The sequence below is a fragment of the Leptonychotes weddellii genome, chromosome 10 (assembly GCF_054177405.1).
Source record: "Leptonychotes weddellii isolate Sample4059 chromosome 10, ASM5417740v2, whole genome shotgun sequence".
In the NCBI taxonomy this organism is placed as follows: domain Eukaryota; kingdom Metazoa; phylum Chordata; class Mammalia; order Carnivora; family Phocidae; genus Leptonychotes; species Leptonychotes weddellii.
Window position 1 is genome coordinate 43,341,642 of NC_138378.1, and position 21,972 is coordinate 43,363,613.

The 21,972-nt window shown below is 44.5% G+C and overlaps 2 protein-coding genes across 3 annotated transcripts in view; one reads left to right on the forward strand and one right to left on the reverse strand.

Annotated features, from left to right (window-relative positions):
- ABHD12 (abhydrolase domain containing 12, lysophospholipase) overlaps positions 1-10,541 on the reverse strand; it is a 73,344-nt gene extending 62,803 nt beyond the window's left edge. Inside the window, exon 1 of the mRNA XM_081833294.1 lies at positions 10,190-10,541. Coding sequence (XP_081689420.1) covers positions 10,190-10,380 — 191 coding nt within the window. The 5' untranslated portion in view covers positions 10,381-10,541. The remainder of the gene's footprint in view (positions 1-10,189) is intronic.
- A 4,913-nt stretch (positions 10,542-15,454) lies between these two features.
- GINS1 (GINS complex subunit 1) overlaps positions 15,455-21,972 on the forward strand; it is a 20,581-nt gene continuing 14,063 nt past the window's right edge. Inside the window, exons 1-2 of one of the 2 annotated variants that reach the window (XM_081833295.1) lie at positions 15,455-15,678; positions 20,224-20,288. In XM_081833295.1, the coding sequence (XP_081689421.1) occupies positions 15,604-15,678; positions 20,224-20,288 (140 nt within the window). In that variant the 5' untranslated portion in view covers positions 15,455-15,603. The remainder of the gene's footprint in view (positions 15,679-20,223; positions 20,289-21,972) is intronic. The other variant, XM_081833297.1, reaches the window with a different exon arrangement.

Sequence of the window (21,972 nt, forward strand, 5' to 3'; positions counted from 1 at the left end):
ATGCAAGCTGGTGCAGCCACTCTGGAAAACAGCATGGAGGTTCCTCAAAAAGTTGAAAATAGAGCTACCCTACGACCCAGCAATTGCACTACTGGGTATTTACCCCAAAGATACAAATGTAGGGATCTGAATGGGTACGTGCACTCCAATGTTTATAGCAGCAATGTCCAGAATAGCCAAACTGTGGAAAGAGCCAAGATGTCCATCGACAGATGAATGGCTAAAGAAGATATTGTATATATATACAATGGAATATTATGCAGCCATGAAAAGGAATGAGAGCTTGCCATTTGCAACGACGTGGATGGAACTGGAGGGTGTTATGCTGAGCGAAATTAAGTCAATCAGAGAAAGACATGTATCATATGATCTCACTGATATGAGGAATTCTTAATCTCAGGAAACAAACTGAGGGTTGCTGGAATGGTGGGGGGTGGGAGGGATGGGGTGGCTGGGTGATAGACACTGGGGAGGGTATGTGCTATGGTGAGCGCTGTGAATTGTGCAAGACTGTTGAATCACAGATCTGTACCTCTGAAACAAATAATGCAATATATGTTAAAAAAAAAAAAAAAAAGAAGAAGCTAGCAAGAGGGGAAGAATGGGGGGTAGTAATCGGAGGGGGAGACGAATCATGAGCAATGATGGACTCTGAAAAACAAACTGAGGGTTCTAGAGGGGAGGAGGTGGGAGGATGGGTTAGCCTGGTGATGGGTATTAAAGAGGGCACATTCTGCATGGAGCACTGGGTGTTACACACAAACAATGAATCATGGAACACTACATCTAAAACTAATGATGTAATGTATGGTGATTAACATAACAATTAAAAATTTTTAAGAAAAAGTGAAGCCTAAAAGATGAGATTCTCTGCAGACAAATCGGCACAAAAAAAATGTCAGAACCACAAAAGACAAAAGTGAGATCAGACTAACCATCTCCAGCCATGTCTGTATTTTGTCTTTACTATAGATATCATTAAAATATTTGAGTGTAAGAGCTGATGGCTGCCATGAGTAAAAACTGACAGACAACAAACTCCCTGAGAACAGATACTGTTTCCTTCCATCTTTATGTTCCCCGTGCCTAGCATGCATCTGACCAACAACCCAAGTATTATAACTGTCTGCTGAATAAAACAACCCATGGGCACCTGCCACTGACATGGCCATTTTCAGGTAGTGGTGAAATGATCTTCCAGGGCCAGGAATGGCACAAGTCAAGGACGAAAGAAGAAAGGGTGGGAAGTCTCTGTTGTACAAGAAAACAGTTAAAAGCCATATGTCTCTCAGGGACCTGAATCACCAGAAAAGCGACTGCATCAAAATGACCTGCTCCAACCCTGAACATTCCTCCTTCCCATTATGAATAGATAGTTCAGTCCATGTATCTAAACCTTGCATGGAGATCCCAGAAGTTTTTAAGAACTGAAAACAACTTGAACTTTCTTTTCTTACCCTAAAGCTCAGGGCAACTTCTTTCAAACTTTAAGAACATATCCAAGAGTCTAGCATTCCAGAAATCCACTTGCATTCCTTCAGTGACACCCCTTATTTGCCTTCATCTTCGCAAAATGAAGAGTCTTACTCTTCTGAAACTACTCACAATGACACTCATCGACCCTCCCCTCTTTTTACCTTTTAGGACACTTCCATATCTGGTGAACAGAACACAGATATTAAGACAACTCAAGTCCACAAGTACCATCTCAAGACAAATTCTATTTAGAAATAGTTCTTTGTGTATCAGCAAAACCTGAGAGGTAAGGATTCTGCCTGGGTCCCACACAATCACTCTATCTTGACCTCAGTTCATGTTGTTCCTTTTCCTACCTCCACCTCCAACCCAGCTATAACCCCCTTGTCGTGAGGATGTGTGCAGGAACCTTGTGGAGCCACTGCCCTCCCACTCAGGCCCCCCAGAACCAAGCAGCATTTGACTGTGCAGAAACACGTGTGGCTTCTCAGACACGAGCTCACAGCTGAAATGACTTCCCATGGGAGCCATTTCTGAAACATTACATGTCAGAGAGAAAGAAAGAAGAGTCCCTGCTGGGTAGCATGACTGTTCACATTAATGTTTAGCAATATGGTGGAACAGTCTATTTAGGTCACAGACAAAGAACTAGGACCGTCCAGGTGCCCCCCTCTCCCCTCAGGAGACAACCGTGCTCTTATTTCAGAGAAAGCAGAAGCATGCAAAGACAACTTCCAATGCTCCCCCCACAAATCTAACCACCTCCCTGCACCTTCGTGGCCCCCTTGGCCTGTCTTCATTTGTGGGCACCCTCCACTTAGCCTTGGGGTGCTGGGTCCCAGAGACACCAGGCCACCAGCTTCTGCGAGGCCAATCTATGCCTACTGGACCATCCCACTGAGCACAGCAATGAGCTCTAACAACAGCACTGGTCAGAAGCCTCCTCCCACCCCAGGGATCCCCCTTATCTTTATTCCCTTTTATGGTAAAACTCCTTAAAAAAGCTATCTGCATTTCTTCTCTCCACCTCTCCCTTGAGCCACTCTGTCAGGCTCTTACACCCAGCATTCCATTAACCCACTCTTGTCAACCACTCATCTCCATGTCACCAAATCCAACAGCAGATCACACTTTCTCTGCAACAGGCTTCTCCACCCAGCTGCCTTGACCCTTTCCTCCTAGCGCTCTTCCTAATCTATTCCCTTGCTTCCTCCAGGTCTCCTCTTCTCCCAGCCCCTAACCACTGAGGACCCCGGGGCCCAGCCCTCAGACTCCCATCATGACTCTAAATACTTTCTGCAGGCTAACAGTCAGAAGTCAGCCTAACTCCCCTGAACTCCAGCTCCTCCTACCTACTGCATCTGCAAGAGGAGGCACTTCAATATGCCCCAAACCAAACTCATCACCCCCCAAAGCACTTGCTCTTCCCACAACTGGCCCATCTCAGCACACGGCACCTCCTTGCCTCCGGCTGCTCAAAAGAAAACTGGTGAAGCATCTCTGACCGTCCTTGCTCTCATACTAATCTACCCCCAAATCTGTTGACATCTCCTTCAAAATAGATCCAGAATGCAGCACTTCTCCCCTCCACAGCTACCGCCAGCCTAAGCCCCCATCATCTGTTGCCTGGGTGACTCCTAACTGGTCCTCCTGCTCCCTCTGGACCTCCAGTCTGTCCTTGTCACAGCAGAGTGACATGGTAATGACATACATCACATCAAGGCATTTCTCCACTCTAAAGAGGCCAGTGGCTTCCATTCAAATGTCCTCTATCAGAAAGGCCTCCTGCCACCTAAACCATGCACACATCACAGGTGCTCCTTACTGGCCTACTTTTCTCCTCAGCGCCCCAAGCACCTGACGTGGCTTGTTCTCACTTGTCTGTTATCCGCCTCCCCTACCAGGATGTAAAGTCCACGAGATGTGACCTGCATCCATTGCTGCAGCCTCAGCACTGAGAAGAGTTACTCTATATAACAGGTACTCAAACTCTGCTAAGTGAACTGATGAAAAAAAATGTCAAATAACCAAACAGTATTGTTACACATGTTATAATACCCACAGATACGTTCACAGATCATGATCATAACTACAGGCACAACTGGCTGAGAAGACATACTGGAGCAGTTTGGGGGCAGAGAAGATGGGGGTAAATTCCTCTTGACATAAGTTAACAGAGCTTTCTCAGTACTCCCAACTAATAGTATTAGTAATAACCCTGGGGATGACCAAAGTAGAAGGTGCTACTAATTGGGTGCTCACCATGCACCCAGCTCTTTTGTACGTCCGAGCTTCACCCCGATCCTACAGGGGAGGTATTTCTATCCCCACACCACAGAGGGAGAAACAGACTCAAAAAGTTGAACAAGTCTCCCCAACCCACAGAACCTGAAAACACTCGCATGGGGCTCTGTTATCTATGAGAGTGATATCCTCTAAGATATCAAATGATACTACAATGAGGACCACGCCCAAATAATGGTCAGTTGGCTAAATGGGTATCTCAGGCAAAGTTTCCTGCTACTGTTCTTCCCTGTGTCAGCATCCCCTCTCCTAACTGACCCTTCCCAACCTAGCCTTCAGTTCAGGACAAGACAAATGACTTACCCACACCCTGTGCTGAAAGAGCCCTCTGTCAAAGCACAAACCCACCTACACGCAAGTTCTGTGGCATCATCTCTGGGAGAAGAGCACTGACTTAATCTGTCAGTTTTCAAGATCATATTACAGTAAAAATTTTTTCCTGTAGACTTCATTTTGTAAAGAAAAGTGCCCTAGTAGGAGGAGGAGGATCATGAGTCTGGAAAGGCAGCCTGTCTCCACTGCTGTCAGCATAACCCTGGCAAGATGACCCATTTTCTATTCCTCTTTCCAAGGCTACCTCCATGATAATGTCTTCAGGAGCCTTTGAGCTACTCAAAAATATCTCCCACATAGAAGCAATGTCTGCCCAGTTACCATACAAGACAGATACTCCCTTGAGAAGGCTAAAAAGGAACTGGAAAGGAAACAGAGATCCAGGGCACAAAGTCCCACCAAAGAGGGAGACACCAGAGAAGCACCAAGTCTCAGGGTCCTGGGTCCAGGGCTGAAGTGTGGCCTTGATAAGATAAATCGCAATTGGGAAGAGATGGACCCAGCTGGGGGCCTCAGCCCCCATAAACAAAGCCTGCCCTCTTGCTTGTCACAGTCCAGGCACAGAATGTACTCTCAGGGAGTGGAAGGAGAAGGGGGATGGAAAAAAAGCAAACTTTAACTACAAAAGCTAGCTCAGAACATACTCTCACCTTCTCAGTGTATAAAGAAAGGACAAAGAAATACCATGCAAAGCAACTTCTAGGGTGAGCTCAGGAAGACTGATGTTGAAGGAGACTGGTGTTAACCTCAGCCACCTGCCTTTCTGGATTATAGTAAAGCAATTAGCACTTAGATGAATTTCCTTGCTTTGGGTCAAGGAAGAACCAAGGGTGATGCCTCAGTTCCCCTGTATTTACACTTGAGGATCACCGGCTATGAAACCTCCCATGCAGCCCACTGGTCTCAGTCACCGGCAGATCCACCTATGAGCTAGAAGTGGAAGAATAAAAACTACTTCACTGAAACACAAAGACCCACACATCTCATTACCGCCTTCCTAGGGTCCAAATTAGACCACTTATGCCATTAAGGCATATTCCCAAGAACTCCAGGGTTACTTAAAAAAACAGGAAATGCCCGCAAATCCCTTGTTTGCCAAAAATTACCAGATACTGTAAAAAGTAATATCTAGTCCCTCCTCTCAGGGAGTTCAGGGTCAACACATGAGTTAGATAAACATTTACCTCTAAAAACGACCAATCCAGAAATTTTAAAAAACAAAAAATGTTTTGTTCTGTCTTACTCCAAAGTTATTGTTTTTATCTGAATTAGTTGCAACGTTTACAAAGTTTGAGTTCACACAAACACACACACACACATACCCAGCTACTCTTCTCGAGAGAGACCGGATGATCTGGCCACCCTAGGGCCACATTCCTGCCACGGGCAGCAACAGGAGAGATGCAGTAGCTCCTTTCAGATGGAAGATGTTCTCTCTACTTCTCCAGAACCCTCAGCAGTATCATGGTTTCCCAGAATTAATTAACAAAAAAAAAATTTTATTTGGGGGAAAAAAAAAGATTTTTTTCAAAGAAAAAATACTTCAGTGTATATCTGTGTATGAGATATACCATTAGCTAGTCTAAAGAATCAAAGGGGAGAAAAGGAAAAAAATGTAAGCACACAAAATTAGGGAACAGGACAGGGATAACAGTCTCAGATACAGAGGAAAAAGCTGGACAAAACAGATGATTTTCTATGAATGTATAAATCACCAACACTAAACCCAGAAAGAGATAGCAAATCTAAAAAAAAGCACCTGGCTTAGGTAGTTTTACAGAGGAATTCCACCAAATTTAAAGAAACAGATCATTTCAAGAGTATTTAAACAGGCTAAAGCAGAGAAAGCTTTTAATAAAGCTAAGGAAAGCATTAAAACAACTTGATAAAGATTACATTAAAAATACAAAATTACAGGGGCGCCTGGGTGGCTCAGTCACTTAAGCGGCTGCCTTCAGCTCAGGTCATGATCCTCGGGTCCTGGGATCGAGCCCCACATCCAGCTCCCTGCTCAGTGGAGAGCCTCCTTCTCCCTCTCCCTCTGCCTGCCACTCTGCCTACTTGTGCTATCTCTTGTCAAATAAATAAATAAAATCTTTAAAAAAAACCAAAATTACAAACTAGTTTCACAAATAACAATGTAAAATGACTAAGTAAAATATTAATAGAATCTGGCTACACATTAACAGAGTTTTCACTGATGATTCAATAATAAGATGATGATTCAATAACATAAAATCTGTTATTATAATTCATATTTTTTTAAATATTTTATTTCTTTATTTGACATAGAGAGACACAGTGAGAGAGGGAACACAAGCAGGAGGAGTGGGAGAGGGAGAAGCAGGCTTCCCGCGGAGCAGGGAGCCGGATGTGGGGCTCAATCCCAGGACCCCGGGATCATGACCTGAGCCAAAGGCAGATGCTTAACGACTGAGCCACCCAGGCGCTCCTGTTACTATAATTCATGCTAACAGGTCAAGGAAGAACATCTATATGATAATTTCACAGATGCTAAAATGGCATTTCATAAGATTCAACAACCATTTTTGATTAAAAAAACAAATAGTAACAACGCACCCCTTAGTAAAATAACCAGTGTGGCAAAAACACTAAAAGCATTCTCAGTAAAGTAAGGAACAAAATAAGGTACCCACTATCATTCCTAGTATTTAATCTTGTTCTGAAAATACAATGCAACTAAAAAAGAGAAACAAAAGACAAAAAGTAGAAAACATGGAATGATACTTATTATTTGTAACTGATATGATATACCTGAAAATCCTAGAGAACCAACTGCAAAAACTACTAAAAACAATATGACTACATAAGTTGCTGCTTACAAAATTAATAAGTACAGGGGCGCCTGGGTGGCTCAGTCAGCTAAGTGTCTGCCTTCAGCTCAGGTCATGATTCCAGGGTCCTGGGATGGAGCCTAAGGTTGGGCTCCTTGCTCAGCGGGGAGCCTGCTTCTCCCTCTGCCTGCTGCTCTCCCTGCTTGTGCTCTCTCTCTCTAATAAAGAAATAAAATCTTAAAAAAAAAATAAGTACAATGATAAAAATTTGTAATATAAGAAGGGGGTCCTACGGAACAACAAAAAAGATCAAATAACTAGGAATAAACTTAAGAAATGTACAAGATTTTTAAACAAACCACATTTTAAAAGACATTTCTGAGACAACTGGAGAAATGTGTATGTAGATTGGATATTAAATTAGTAATAGGCTGGGCGCCTGGGTGGCTCAGTTGGTTAAGCGACTGCCTTCGGCTCAGGTCATGATCCTGGAGTCCCTGGACCGAGTCCCGCATCGGGCTCCCTGCTTGGCAGGGAGTCTGCTTCGTCCTCTGACCCTATCCCCTCTCATGTGTTCTCTCTCTCTCAAATAAATAAATAAAATCTTTAAAAAAAAAAAAATTAGTAATAGGCAATAAACTCAAATTTGATAAATATAAAAAAATTCTGACAGAGCAAATGAGGTTATATATATTTCAAAAGTCCCTATTTGTTCTAGTTCCCAAGTTATACTCTGAAGTAGTTATGAATAAAATCATTTGTTTTAAAATATTCTAGTCCCACCCCCTACGAAGAAACAGAGGGAGGAGGGACAAGTGGTTCAAGATTGGCAACACATGGCAAACTGTTTAAGATGTGATGGATACATCAAGGTTCATTATATTGTCTTCCCTATTTTTCTCTATATGAAAATGTGCACAATAGAACCCAACAAAGGCAGGTAATGAGAGACCCAAAGGTACACAATAGGCTTATAAAAACACACAAAAATTGCCACCTAACAATTAGAAATGCAAATTAAAGCTACAAATCAGATGTCATTTTCATCAGTCAAATAGAAAAAAAGATCAAAATACTTGGTAACATTCAGTATTGGCGGGAAGGGTGGCAACTGACTCTGCTGGGGAAAGTACCTGTCAGTACACCGGAGGGCACTTTGGCCTCACCTTTCAAAATTATAAACACACACTCCTTGGCCCAGGAATTTACGCTACATATACTAGTTCAGTAAGTATTTTCCACCACCTACTATGGCCATGCACTGGAGACCAGAAAAGTGGAGGAAACAACGCCCCTGCTCTCGTGGGGCTTCCATTCTTATAGGGGAGGAGATAACCAATAAAGCAAGTTAAGTACACAGACAATTGCAAGGTCAAAAGAGATAAGTGTGATGAAAAAAGCAAACAGAATAAGGGCGTTGGGAGTGGCAAGAAGTCTATTTTGGATGGGCTGGCCTGGGAGGGCCTCTCTGAGGACCTGACAGTTGGGCAGAGACCTAGGTGAAGAAGAAAACAAAGCAGAAGAATGTCCAGGAGAACATTCCAAGAAATAGAGAAGGAAGCCACAGGGTAACACACAAATTTGGCTTTCCTGCCCTCTCCTCTTCTTTTTATTCCCTAACAGCCTTTTATTCCTCCAAAGGATATGAGCACCTCTTGAATGTCTTTGTCCCGATACAAAAATGAAAATAAGCATATCCTTTTAATACAGTACATCTTCGAGGAAGGTGCCAGGCCAGCACTGTTTCCCCAAACACTATTGTGCCTAACAATTTCATTTCTTCAAAGGAAGAATTCCCAAACTTATCTAGGTGTAATGCCAAACCTGTTAACAAAAGTACATTAAAGCTATTCATGAGTTTGTAATGAAGATAAACCTTTCCACAAAAAAAGAGAACAAATTAGTTTCACAAAAGATATTGACTAGGTAACTTTATACCAAAAAAAAAAAAAAAAAAAAATACTGTCAGTCCCTGCCCTTCTGGCAAGAATGTGAACCACTGACTTAGAGGAGACTATGGTTTAAATTCATAACCTTTTAAGCAATGAAGTTGAAATGTTGACGTGTCTACTTGGATAAATATTTCTCTTTATCCAAATATTTATATTTTTATTTATCCAAATATTCATATTTTCAATTTCATGATCTTTTAGGCAATGAAACTGATATTTTTAGAGACTATTTTGATAAATACTTGACACTGAAGTGGCCAGTGTCAATTAAGGGCATTCCAGTTGACCCCAAAAGAAATGACTGCAACAGCACCTGAGAATATTACGTACTAACTTGTTCAAAATCGTGAAACATCCAGACTTCAAAATTGCCATGAATGATACGTTCTATGAAGAGCCAGCTTAATTAAGAAGCTAGCATACGGGGAGAGATTTGCCCCTGTGAAATACACTAACTTAATTCTGAAATCAGCTTTACCTGGATGCATTCATCTCCTACTCAGAGGGAGAACGCAAAAAACTAAAAGACTTCCAGCCTCTACGGAGATTCCTAAGGAGACAACTCGTGTAATCAAATTTCAAGCACCACTAGCCATCTGCACAATCAACGACAGGTTTCCCTCCAACAGCTGACGCTGCGGTGTATCCCTGGCCACAGCACACCATTTAACCTTCCCCCAAAAGTCCAGCAGTTCTGAGCAAAGAATGCCACTTCTGACAACTAGTTACCCGAGAAAAATTATCAAAGTGAGAAATCGGAAAAAAGGTAAGCTTCCGCACACGCCAGTCCAGCAAGAGGGGCGCTCAGTATGGAGTTCTATGCAGATCTGAGGCGAAGAATCCCAACGCTCTCTGGCTCGGAAGCATGCCCTTCCGCGTCCCACCTCTTACATGCGGGGCGTCCAGGAGCCTCACAAGGGACGCCCCCCACGCCCTCTACTCTCCCACGCGGGGTCGTGATTGCCAGCCGCTCCCAACTGCTGGGAGAAACGCTGGGCCAGCCCGTCGCGGACGAGGTCCCACTGGCTCACCTGGGAAGGGTAAGGGCACGGGGCTGGGCTCCGCGGAGGGCCAGAAAAGGACACCAGGGGAGGGAAGGGGACAGTCGGGGGCGACCCCGCAGGCAGATATCTGGGGAAAGGATGTCCGCGGGCCGCATCTGCGGGCCAGGCGAGGTTTGAAAAGGATGGAGGAGAATTGGAAGAGGACACCAAAGGATGGAGGGTAGACGTGGGGCGCTCCTGCAGGCAAGAAACTTATGGAGGGGCGGGGGGCTTAAGGGCTGCGTGCGGGCCAGGTAGGGGGCCCCGCTCCTGCGCCGTGCCTCACCTGCCCAGCGCCCGCTTCATGCCCGCGTCCGCGGCGCAGCGCGGCTCTGCCGGCCCCTTGCCCGCCAGGCGCAGGTTCTGCTTCAGGCGGCAGTCGGCGTCCAGCGCCGCGGCGACCGAGCCGGAGGAGGACGACCCCGAAGCGGCGCAGCGCTCATGCTCCAAGGCGACGGGCTCGGTCCGCTTCCTCATCCCGCGGCCGACACGGCCAGCCGCCGACGGCGTCCGCTGACCTCGCCCGCCCGCCCGCGCTGCAGTCGCCGCTACTCACAGGAGCCGCTGCCGCCGGGAGCCCGCAGCCACTCGCATCCCAGCCCCAGGCCTCGGCGCCCGGCTCTACGGACCGGCGCCGGGGACCAGGTCGGCAGCGCCAGCCAATCAGCGCCGTGCTCCCACCGGCCCCGCCCCCTCCTTGGTTCCGCCGGGAGCGCGCCCGGCGTCCCCGGCGCCGACTTTCAGCCATTTTGGAGAAGGGCAGGTGAAGCCTTGCAGGGCGTTACGGTCCGGTTCGGGCCAAGCGACCGGTGGTGCTGGCGAAGGGTCTGGGCTCTGTCGCCGCAGGTGGGAGGGCCGCCTTTGCCTGGGTGCTCGGCGCCATGAGCAAACGCATCCCGTCCTGCCCCAGATCAATGGCCCGAATGTGGGAGGACGCCGGCCAGAAAGCACCCAACGAGCCAGAGCCGCAGAGGAAGGCTGGCTCCTTCCTCTCCCGCCTCAGACCGTGTGATTTTTCCCTAATGCTGAAAACCCAATGTGAATGAACCCCTCGGAAACGTTTCTGTAATGGTTTATGAGAACAAAAAGCAAAAGGTAACATCACCGTTCTCATGATTTATAACTATTTTCCCACAAGATTTTACTTTAAAAAAATATGCTCTCAGGTGCTTTTTTTTTTTTTAACACAAGCATATAGATAATTTAATTTTTAAGTTTTGGGCTGAACATATGAAAACTGAACTCATTAAACAGTTTACTTTTTAAAACCTGTATTTGATTTTAGATTTTTGTAAAGCAATTAGTAGCAGCTGGTGGAGGTACGCCTGGCTGGCTCAGTGGGTGGAGCATGAGACTCTTGATCTGGGGTTATAGGTTCCAGCCCTAGGTTAGGTGTAGAGATTACTTAAGGATCTTAAAAAAAAAAAAAAAGTGGGGAAAAAAATCTGTTTCAAAGATAAATTTACACTTGTGAACCCGAGTTAAGAACTAATTCAACTTGTCTTACAAAGAAAAGAGTAGTTTCACAAATTTAGTTTTACAGCTTGGCATTCTTTCTTACAAAGGATCTACAACCAAGAGATTTGCTTACTTATCACAAAGTGAACTTTCGTTCAACATACAAAATTTCAACATTTCTGTCAGTTGAAAACTATTGGCAACTGATAATTTAAGATCAGTTAGAAATGCCTTTAGAAATTCACTAGCTCCTTTTTTTTTTTTTTTTAAAGATTTTATTTATTTGACAGAGAGAGCCACAGCAAGAGAGGGAACACAAGCAGGGGGAGCGGGAGAGGAAGAAGCAGGCTTCCCGCGGAGCTGGGAGCCCGATGTAGGGCTGGATCCCAGGACCCTGAGATCATGACCTGAGCCGAAGGCAGACGCTTAACGACTGAGCCACCCAGGCGCCCCTCACTAGCTCCTTCTGTTAGCTTTGTAATGATAGATCTAAATTGCTAAAGAATTTCATTGACTGTGTTACAAAAAATATCACAACCAGCATTCATATTTGTGTGGATATCTCCAAATACTCTTTTAGAATTGAAATGGTGAATTCTTTTTTTTTTTTAAAGATTTTATTTATTCATTTGAGACACAGAGATACAGAGAGAGAGAGCATGAGCAGAGAGAGAGGCAGAGGGAGAAGCAGGCTCCCCACTGAGCCAGGAGCCCGATGTGGGGCTCGATGTGGGGCTCGATCCCAGGATCCTGGGATCATGACCTGAGCCGAAGGCAGACGCTTAACCATCTGAGCCACCCAGGCGCCCCGAAATGGTGAATTCTTTAGTACATACTGGAGATTAGGAATCCAGAAACTGAAGTTTAAAAAAAAAATTGACCCTATCACTCACAAAATCCTCTTTAATAGGAAAAAAAAAAAGCAAGGAAGGGAGGGCTGTTGAGAAGAGAGAAATGTGAGGGTTATTGAGTCTGGCTGGCATTAGGCCTTGCCCATACAGTTCTCGACTCTTGGTCCTATACAGGCCAAGGGCCTGGCTGCTCCAAGGTGGGCCACTTTGTCTTGATTATTTTGAGCTAAAGGCAATCAAGACCCTATGGACTTCCTCCCTATGGAAGAAACGTTTTGCCCCTCCCTTCACTACATAGAAGAATCTAAATTGGGGTCTTTCCCAGAATAATGGTTATTAGCAGAAATAAATTTTCGGAGTGACCCACCTATATGGCAAGGCAAGCATCTAATTACCAAACATCTCTTTTTATTGCCCTGTGACTTGCATTCTTTCCCTTCTACCCCTACCTGATTCTCCTTACACATATGTATATTTATATTTATTTATATATTTATATATAACTTTATAATATATGTATACCTTATTTTGCCTGACTATTTTTGGAATTTCCATGTCAGTGTGGATTCCCTGTATGGGTAGGAAACTAAATTTGATTTTCTCCTGTTAATCTGTCTCATATCAATTTGATTCTTAATACAGCTAGAAGGACCTCTAAGGGGACAGGAAATTCTTGCTCCCTAATATTCCACATTGACTTTCTGTATGGTCTTTAAATACTGTCCTACACTGGTGACACCCACATTTGTATCTCTAGTCCACACCCCTTCCTTGAACTCCAGGCTCCTCTACCTAATGGTTTGCTCATTCACTCTGATATCCTATAGGCACTTAAAGTTATTATGTTCAAAACTGAGCTCCCAACTCTTTTCCCACCCCCAGCTCCATGTGTAACCTTCCTCACCTCAGGAATGGCAAACTTACACTTATATTTCCTTAGGTCAAAACCCTGGGATTATCCTTGAATCCTCCCCTTTTTATGTCTGTATTAGCACTCCTTTCAAAAGCTATACAGGATGCAACCACTACTCACCACCTCCTCCATCCACACCCTGGCCCAAGCTGCCATCCTCTCTCACATGGATTATTTTAATAGCATAAGTGGTCTCCTGCTTCCACCTTTGCCAACTTTTGTCTACTTAACTCAGCTGTCAGAAAGTTCTTTTTAAAGATGTAGGTCCAGTCCTGTCACTTGTTTGCTCAAAATACCTGTATGGTTTCCCATCTCACTGAAAATAAAACAGAAAGCTTGTGAAAGGGCCTACAGGGTCCTACCTGACATGGCCTCCAGCTCTCACTCTGATCTCAGCCACCAGGGTCTCCCTCCCTTACTCTGCTCCAGTGTCACTGCCTCCTTGCTGAAGCAGTGGCTGCAAGGAGAGGTGTGGGTGGCATGTGTGTGAGTCACCCATCCCCCTCGTTGGGGCCTTTGCACCTGCATTCCTACTGCCTGAAATTCTCTGCCCATCCTATGGCCCCATCTCCACATGGCTTACTCCCTCCCCACTGCAGGTCTGTGCCTTCTCTGAACACTAACAAAACCCTCGGGTCCTCTCATCATCACTCTGTTTACCTGCCTTGGCTTATTCTCCTTAGCAGTTTTCACTAATATATTTATCATCAGTACCCCACACTGGAACATAGACTTGTGAACATAGTTTGTTCACTACTTTATCTTCAGTCTAGAACAATGCTCAGTATACAGTAGGCACTTCATAAATATTTGCTGAAGGAGTAATGAATCACCACAACCCCTCAGAAGTGTGTACTGTTGTCCCCATTGTACAGGTAAAGAAATGAATCTCAGGCCCAGGATCTGAAATGAAAAAGGTTTATGATAAAGGAAGGTTGTTTGGATACTGGCGATTTTTGGAATACAATCCTGTAGCACAGTCCACTATAGATCTGTGTATTTAATAAAACTTTAGCTAAATTATTCCTGACTGTAGACCTGAAAAGGAAATGTCACTCCACTTAAAGATTCAAAGACTTTGTAGGCCATTCCCATGCTCATTCTTCAGATTACACATCTATTGTATCTTTATTTGCAAAAGAGGAACATAGTTTCTAGGGTTAGCCAGAATGAATCCAGTAATATTGCCTTTTTAAAAATACTGCTTTTTAAAAGGTAGCCAAATAAAGCAATTTTTTTTTTTTAAGATTTTATTTATTTATTTGAGAGAGAGAATGAGAGAGAGAGAGCATGAGAGGGGGGAGGGTTATAGCTCAGAGAAGCAGACTCCCCGCTGCGCAGGGAGCCTGATATGGGACTGGATCCCGGGACTCCAGGATCATGACCTGAGCCGAAGGCAGTCGCTTTACCAACTGAGCCACCCAGGTGCCCAAGCAAATTGTTTTTATAGCAGTAATTTCCACCTTTGATTCTACATGGTTATGAAAATTTCCATAATTATGTAGGTAAGATTATGGCTGTGTGAATTTGTGTTAATCTGGGTATTTTCCCCCTTTGTAGACTTCGTGATTAGAGCTATTTTCCAAATGTTTTTAAATGACTCCTTTAAAATCAAAGGCGATTCTGTAGGGCTGAAAGCTTAAATACAAAGTCTGTCACTTTAGAAGCTGAGTAAACTTGGATAAATTATCTATTCAGTTGTTGGGGCGCCTGGCTGGCTCAGTTGGTAGAACCTGCAATTCTTGATCTCAGGGTCCTGAGTTCAAGCCCCATGTTGGTCATGGAGCCTACTTTAAAAAAAGAAGTTATTTAGCTTGCTTTCTAATCAGTACCGAGAGTCTTAAAAGCCACTTTAGGGTTAGTCATGAGAATTAAATGAAATATATGTCACAGTCTCTACCACACAGGAGATACCAATAAAAGTGGTTTCCCTTTTCTATCAAACAAAAACCCACACTGCAAAACTAAAATGCTGCGTCATAACATTAAGCACACCAAGTTTCTGAGCATTCCTTCTCAACCTTAGGGTAGAACCCCGTGGAACCTAAACGAAAATGCATGAATCAAATGGAAAGAAGTTGCGAGATATGCATATAGCGCGAGCTGCGCTTCAAAAAAAAGAGCCTCTGCTCAGCCTACAGGCTGGAACCCAGGCCCACTGATTCTCCCGCAGCTGCAGGGGCTTCCCTAGGGAAGGAAGCGCCCGTGCACCCCTTCTCGGCTTTCACCCATCTTACAGTGCGGCTGCGCAGCGGAGGCAACTGTCCCTTGGCGGTCGCCGTAGGCCGCGAGGCCCGGGAGCGCTTTTCTATTGGCTGGGCATGTTTGGCGCCAAAGAGCGAAGCAGAGGCGGAGGCGAGTATCCGCAGCTGTGGGACTGCAAGCCATAGGATACCCAGAGCGGTGTGCGTGAACCCGGCGACCGTTTGGCGTGAGAGCCGGCGGTTAACGAGACATCGGGACCGGGGCACGTACGACATGTTCTGCGAAAAGGCCATGGAGCTGGTTCGCGAGCTGCATCGCGCGCCAGAAGGGCAGCTGCCAGCCTTCAACGTGAGGGGGGGGACGGGGTAAACGAGGCTGGCCTTGCTGAAGGGGCGGGGCTTGGGAGCGCAGGGGACGGGCGGGAGGAGGGTCGGCGACCCCGCGGGTCTAACCTGCGTCTCATCGGAGCGTGGGTTTTCTCACGGTGTCAGCTCCAAAGTCGGGAACAAAAATTTCGGAACACGGAAAAACAAAATATGGCAGGAAAAAGAGCATTCATGTTTATATCACCCAGCGATTTGGTGAATTTCCTGAGTATATTTCCTTCAGTGTTTTCCACGTATAGCTTTACTGCTGGTTCCTTTTTTGACCAAGCATTTCTTGGTTGCCTGATAACAATCTAGCATTTGTTGAACCCTTCAGGCAGAAGCTAGGCCTGTAAAGCCAGGCTGGGATTCCGACTCCCTTGTGTGACCTTGGGGCAGTTACTCAGGCTTTCTGTGCTGTCCGTTTCTTCTGTAAAAAAGGGAAAGAGCGTAACTCAACTCTTCCTGTAGTGAGGGCTCTGGGAGTGGCATATATGTCAGGTTCCCTGGACAATGCCTGACAACACAAGTAGCAGCGAAGTTAGTGTTTGCTACTAACTTTCTTTCTACCGCTGCTGCTACTGAAGTGGGAGAGCGAGGTTCTTGTCTCACGGAGACAAGAATGAATCTCGCGGACGAAGGAGAGTGAGTAAAGCGGTAGAGGTAATTGAGGATACAGAAGTTCTCAGGAGTGAGAGGGGTCCGGACAGGGTTACCATTGAGGGCTTTTAGGGTTGGTCTTTTATAGAATGCTAACCAGGGAACTTAAATATTTTTGACTTCTCTATTGATAGCACCATTGAGTAAAGACTAGTGATAACACCTTTCAATGGCTTGCTTCCTTTTTAGGGTCCCATGATTCTTTGTTGGTCACAAGTAGCTGTTATAACAAGACCCCAGCTCTGACACCTAGGACAGGATGGTCTGGTTTGTTCCCTTATCTCTGGTTTCCTTACACCTCTGCATTTTGGGGATTTTTGTGAGCCCGATCCTGTGGCCCCCTACCTATCTCTCCCTACTTATCCCTTCCTGTCCCTTACTCACTACTACTTATTACCCTTATTCTTATTTTTCTGTTACTACCCCAAAAGGGTGCTAAGCACGTAGCTTATGTTGTCTGTTGTTCTCATAGCTTATGTTATCTGTTGTTCTCATAAGAACGCTTTGAGATTTAAACCATTTCTTCCAGCCATGTATACAGAGGCTTGGGGAGATTAAGTATCTTGGCCATAGCCAGTAAGAAGTCAAACTAGGATTTAAACCCTGGCAGTCTGGCTTCAGACCTGCACTCTAAATTCTATACTTGACTACTTTCCCTAGCATAGGGCAGCCACTGTGTGGATGCCAGGGCATGTTCTGCTGGGAGAAGGGCACAAAAAGGAGTATTAGAATGCAGTGTGAGGACACCAGAGAGGTATACACAGGAGCATAAGGAGAAATGCTGGTATGAAAAGGGATAGAGGAGGGGGCATTTGGGCCACGCCTGGAAGGATGAGGTCCCCGCTCTGAGAAGGAAGATAGGCATTGCAGCTGAAGGATACAGCCATGCAGAGACTCATGGTCACATAGGAAGAGGGGACTGACGTGTGTGCAGAGGCTACAAAGGTAGGTTCTAGGCCTAGGAAAGTTGGGTATTCACGTATAAGGCATTTGGAAGCTGGTAAAGGATTTTAGATAGGGGAGTGATAGGGCAGTTTTTTTATGTTTTGAGGGTAATGATGGCAGAACTACGTAGAACAGATTGGAGATAAGAAAGAACGGTGGCAGGGAGATGGTTATGGGTGGTTATGATCACTCTCTGACAGGCCTACTGTGAGAGCTGTGTATGGTCCAAACTGTGTCTGGTCGCTGGGTCCAGAAATCAGTGTCTGGGTTTCAGATATGAGGCAAACAGGACTTGTAACTGTTAGAACAGGGGTGGAGATGGGGTGGGTAATCAATGAAGGAGGAGTCAGAGGATCTTGGGGGGATTCTCTCTCAGGTACAACATCAGAGATCAGGAGGAAGAGTGTTTGGGGAAAGGTGAGTTTTGTTTTGAACATTAAAGAGCACCTGGTCGAACAGTTAGGTCCTTTTGCAGATGAGACTGAGCCAAAAGAAATTACAGATCAAATTCAGGGACTTGTCTGAACTTAAAGCATATTGGAGCAGAGCCTCACCTTGAACACAGGTTTCCTAGATTCCTGTCTGTTGTTCTTTCAGGACAGTTACTTCATTTAAAAAATTAGGAGACAGTGGTGGGAAGTTCAGCAGAGATGCTGGAATGCTAAGGCGTGCAGGCTCTAAAATATGACTCCACACTGCATTCAGACAACCAGGCACTTTGGAGGTTATCTAACATAGCCCAAAGAGACTCAGACTTGTCCAACAAGAGCTGGCCATGCCAGGCTTGCGACTGGCTCTTCGGACCTCTAGTCCATCCAGCTCTCTGTTTCACTCAAATTTTAAGTTACCACTTCTGGGGGGGTCCAGGGGCAGAACTTAGAAGCTATAAAATCACTCCTTTTTCTAGGTCTTAGTTTGGCAGGGCACCTTTTGCAGCTTTTGCTGCATGTGCACCTTCCACTGACAAACCTACCACCTAGCCAGGTGACTCAGCAGCCTGGAAGACTCAGCCTGAGGAGGTTGGCCACTCTTTGACACAGCCAAGCAGGAACATGCCAATCCATCTGATTGATCTGAGGGCTGATAGGCCCATGACCCACAGGACCTTTCAAGAATCATTCCTTCCAGGAAAATGATAGTCACTGGGTCTAGAGCAGGGACTCTGCCTTGTTCATTCCAGGATCTCTCAAGGTTAGGTGCTGTATTCAGCAAATTGAAATAATTGTCCACTTTCTATATGCAGAACTGGTAATAGTTTAAGTGAGTTTTTAGGAAAATTATCTTGGGCTACCAGCCTGAGGTGGGAACACAAAACAGTGCAATTTTTACTATAGATAAGTCTGAATCTGAAAACGTGTGTATTTTTATTTTTTTTTAAGATTTTATTCATTTATTTGAGAGAGAACATGAACAGAGGGTAGGGACAGAGGGAGAGAGAGAAGCAGACTCCCCACTGAACAGGGAGCCCAACACGGGGCTTGATCCCAGGACCCTGGGATCATGACCTGAACCAAAGGCAGACGCTTAACGACTGAGCCACCCAGGGGCCCCAGCATGTGTGTATTTTTTTTTTAAGATTTTATTTATTTACTTGAGAGAGTAAGAGAAAACACAAGCAGAGAGGAGGGACAGAGGGCAAGGGAGAAACAGACTCCCCGCTGAGTGGGGAGCCCAATGTGGGACTCAATCCTGGGACCCCGGGATCATGACCTGAGCTGAAGGCAGATGCTTAACCGACTGAGCCACCCAGGTGCCCCACATATATTTTTATAAAATTATTTCACACATTGTGTCTTTTGTATACCTGCAGATCTATTAATCATACAAGAGTTTCAGCTATTCCTTAAAATATTATTTGCTGGTAAAAGGAATATTTAACTGAATTCTAATAAGTCAGACTTTTCTATGATCTCTTAACTACTTGATGAAAGGGAAGATAGAAAATGACTTCTATCATACAGATCATACAGTATGTACTCCTTTGTATCTGACTTCTTTTGCTTAGTACAGTATATTTGAGAATATCCTTAATCGGTACGTTGATTGCACAAATTGTCAGTAATTCATTCCTTTTTATTGCCTTTTTTCTCTTTTTTTTATTGTGGTAAAATATATATAACATTAAATCTGCCATTTTAGCCAATTGTAAGTGTACACTTTAGTGCCACCAATTACATTCACATTGTTGTGCAACCATCACTCCTCTGTCCAAAACTTTTTCATCAACTGAAACAGAAACTCTGTAACCATTAAGCAATAGCTCCCCATTCCCCTCCTTCCCCAGCCCCTGGTAACTTCTAATTTACTTTCTGTCTTCATGAATTTGCCTATTTTAGATATTTCAGGTAAGTGGAATCTCACACTATTTATCTTTTTGTGTCTGGCTTATTTCACTTAGGATAATGTTTCCAAAGTTCATCCATGCTGATGCATGCAGTACTACATTCCTTTTTATGCCCAAATAATATTCCATTGAATGGATACACCATATTTGGTTTATTAGTTAATCCATATTTGGGTGTTGATGGATATTTGGATATGAATGAATATTGATGGATATTTGGGTGTTTTCACTTTGGGGCTGCCATAAATAATGCTGCTCAGAACATTTATGTACAAAGTTTTTGAATGAACGTATGCTTTCAAGTCTCTTGAGTATATACCTAAGAGTGGAATTGCTGGATAATATGGTAATTCTATGTTAAACTTTTTGAGGAACCATCAGATAGGGCTGCACCATTTTATATTCCTACCTACAATGTATGAGGGTTCCATTTCTCCTCATCCTCACCAACACTTGTAATAGCCATTACCAAAGGTATTGCTTTTTGGTAAGATATATAAATCAAATCAAAGAGTAGATCAAACATTGCTACAGACTTGGTGAAGGAATTAATGGATGTGTCAATATCATATGTTCTAGGAGGATGGACTCAGGCAAGTTCTGGAGGAGATGAAAGCCTTATATGAACAAAACCAGTCTGATGTGTAAGTTTTGATGAGATTGATTTTTTTTTAAGATTTTTTATTTATTTGAGAGAGAGAGCACGAGCGGGGGGGAAGAGCAGAGGGAGAAGCAGGCTAGGGAGCAGGGAGCCTGACATGGGGCTTAATTCCAGGACCTCAAGATCATGACCCGAGCCAACTGGGCCACCCAGGCGCCCCTGATGAGACTGATACTTTAAATTTTTTTTTTTTTTTTTTTATTCATGAGAGTCAGAGAGAGAGAGAGGCAGAGGGAGAAGCAGGCTCCCCGCCTTGCAGGGAGCACAATGCGGGACTCAATCCCAGGACCCTGGGATCGAGACTGATATTTTAAAACAGCTTAAGAAATACGATACTGAAGGGGCACCTGGGTGGCTCAGTTGGTTAAGCGACTGCCTTCAGCTCGGGTCATGATCCTGGAGTCCCTGGATCGAGTCCCGCATCGGGCTTCCTGCTCGGCAGGGAGCCTGCTTCTCCCTCTGACCCTCCCCCCTCTCACGTGCTCTCTCTCTCATTCTGTCTCAAATAAATAAAATCTTTAAAAAAAAAGAAATACGATACTGAAGTCAGATAATGTTCCATCAGTTTTTTAGATATGATTTTTTTTTTTTTTTAATTCTCTGAGCCTGATCATGCTGTAGCTATACAGGACTGAGGGGATTTGTGTTGATCACCCTAAATCTATGGGATTCAAATAGTGCATGGTACATAGCAGATGCTCAATAAATATTTATTTGAATGATATGACTTGCAACCTTTTAGAGTGAATTTAAGAGATGAGACAGGAGCAAATAAAAATCCTAACAAAGTGAAACCTATAGTTTCTACTGCTCATTTGCACTAATAGCTGCCTAGTGCATTAAAGGGGTAATAGGCGATTCGTAAACTTAGCAGTAGCAGCAGTAACTTCCAGCAGCTTGAGTGGAGTTCACCGAGAACCAGTGCGACAGAAGGCTACAGCCTGGTGCGTGAGAGGGCTCTAGTGTTAGAGAACATTTAGAGCTGAGCATGGTGGTGGCACAGTGGAGAATTTGGGCTGTGTGACAAACTTCATAGGTTCTTGGGATTTGGTGAAGAGTAAGACACAAGGAGGACCAACTCCGGGATCAGAGGTGAGGTATCCAGATCTCAGCCTAGAGAGACGTCCGTTTGTTACGTGTAGGCCTTGTTTGGTACGGTGTTTTTATCAGTTACTTGGGCATAGAAATCAGTAACATGCTGGTAAGATCTGTGGAGCACATGAACAATGGGAACGTTTTCCAACTGTGGTGTTTAAGGATACAGAAAAATCTTCATAGATGGAATGAGGAACGGAACCATAGCAGGTTTACAGTAAGTGTTAAGGCAGATATAAAGTCCTGAACTCAAGTTCCCAAGCAGTTTGTTCATTCATTAATTCATACAACAAATATGTATTAAATGATTATGTGCTGATAAGTGGCTCTGGTATTTCAGCTGTAAACAACACAGTAAAGATATCTGCCCCCAGAGGGTACGTGCTCTGTTAAGCGCTGTGAATTGTGCAGGACTGTTGAATCTCAGATCTGTACCTCTGAGACAAATAATGCAAGATATGTTAAGAAAAAAAAAAGAAGAAGAAGAAGGTAGTGGGAGGGGAGGAATGAAGCGGGGGAAATCGGAGGGGTGGACGAACCATGAGAGAAGATGGACTCTGAAAAACAAACTG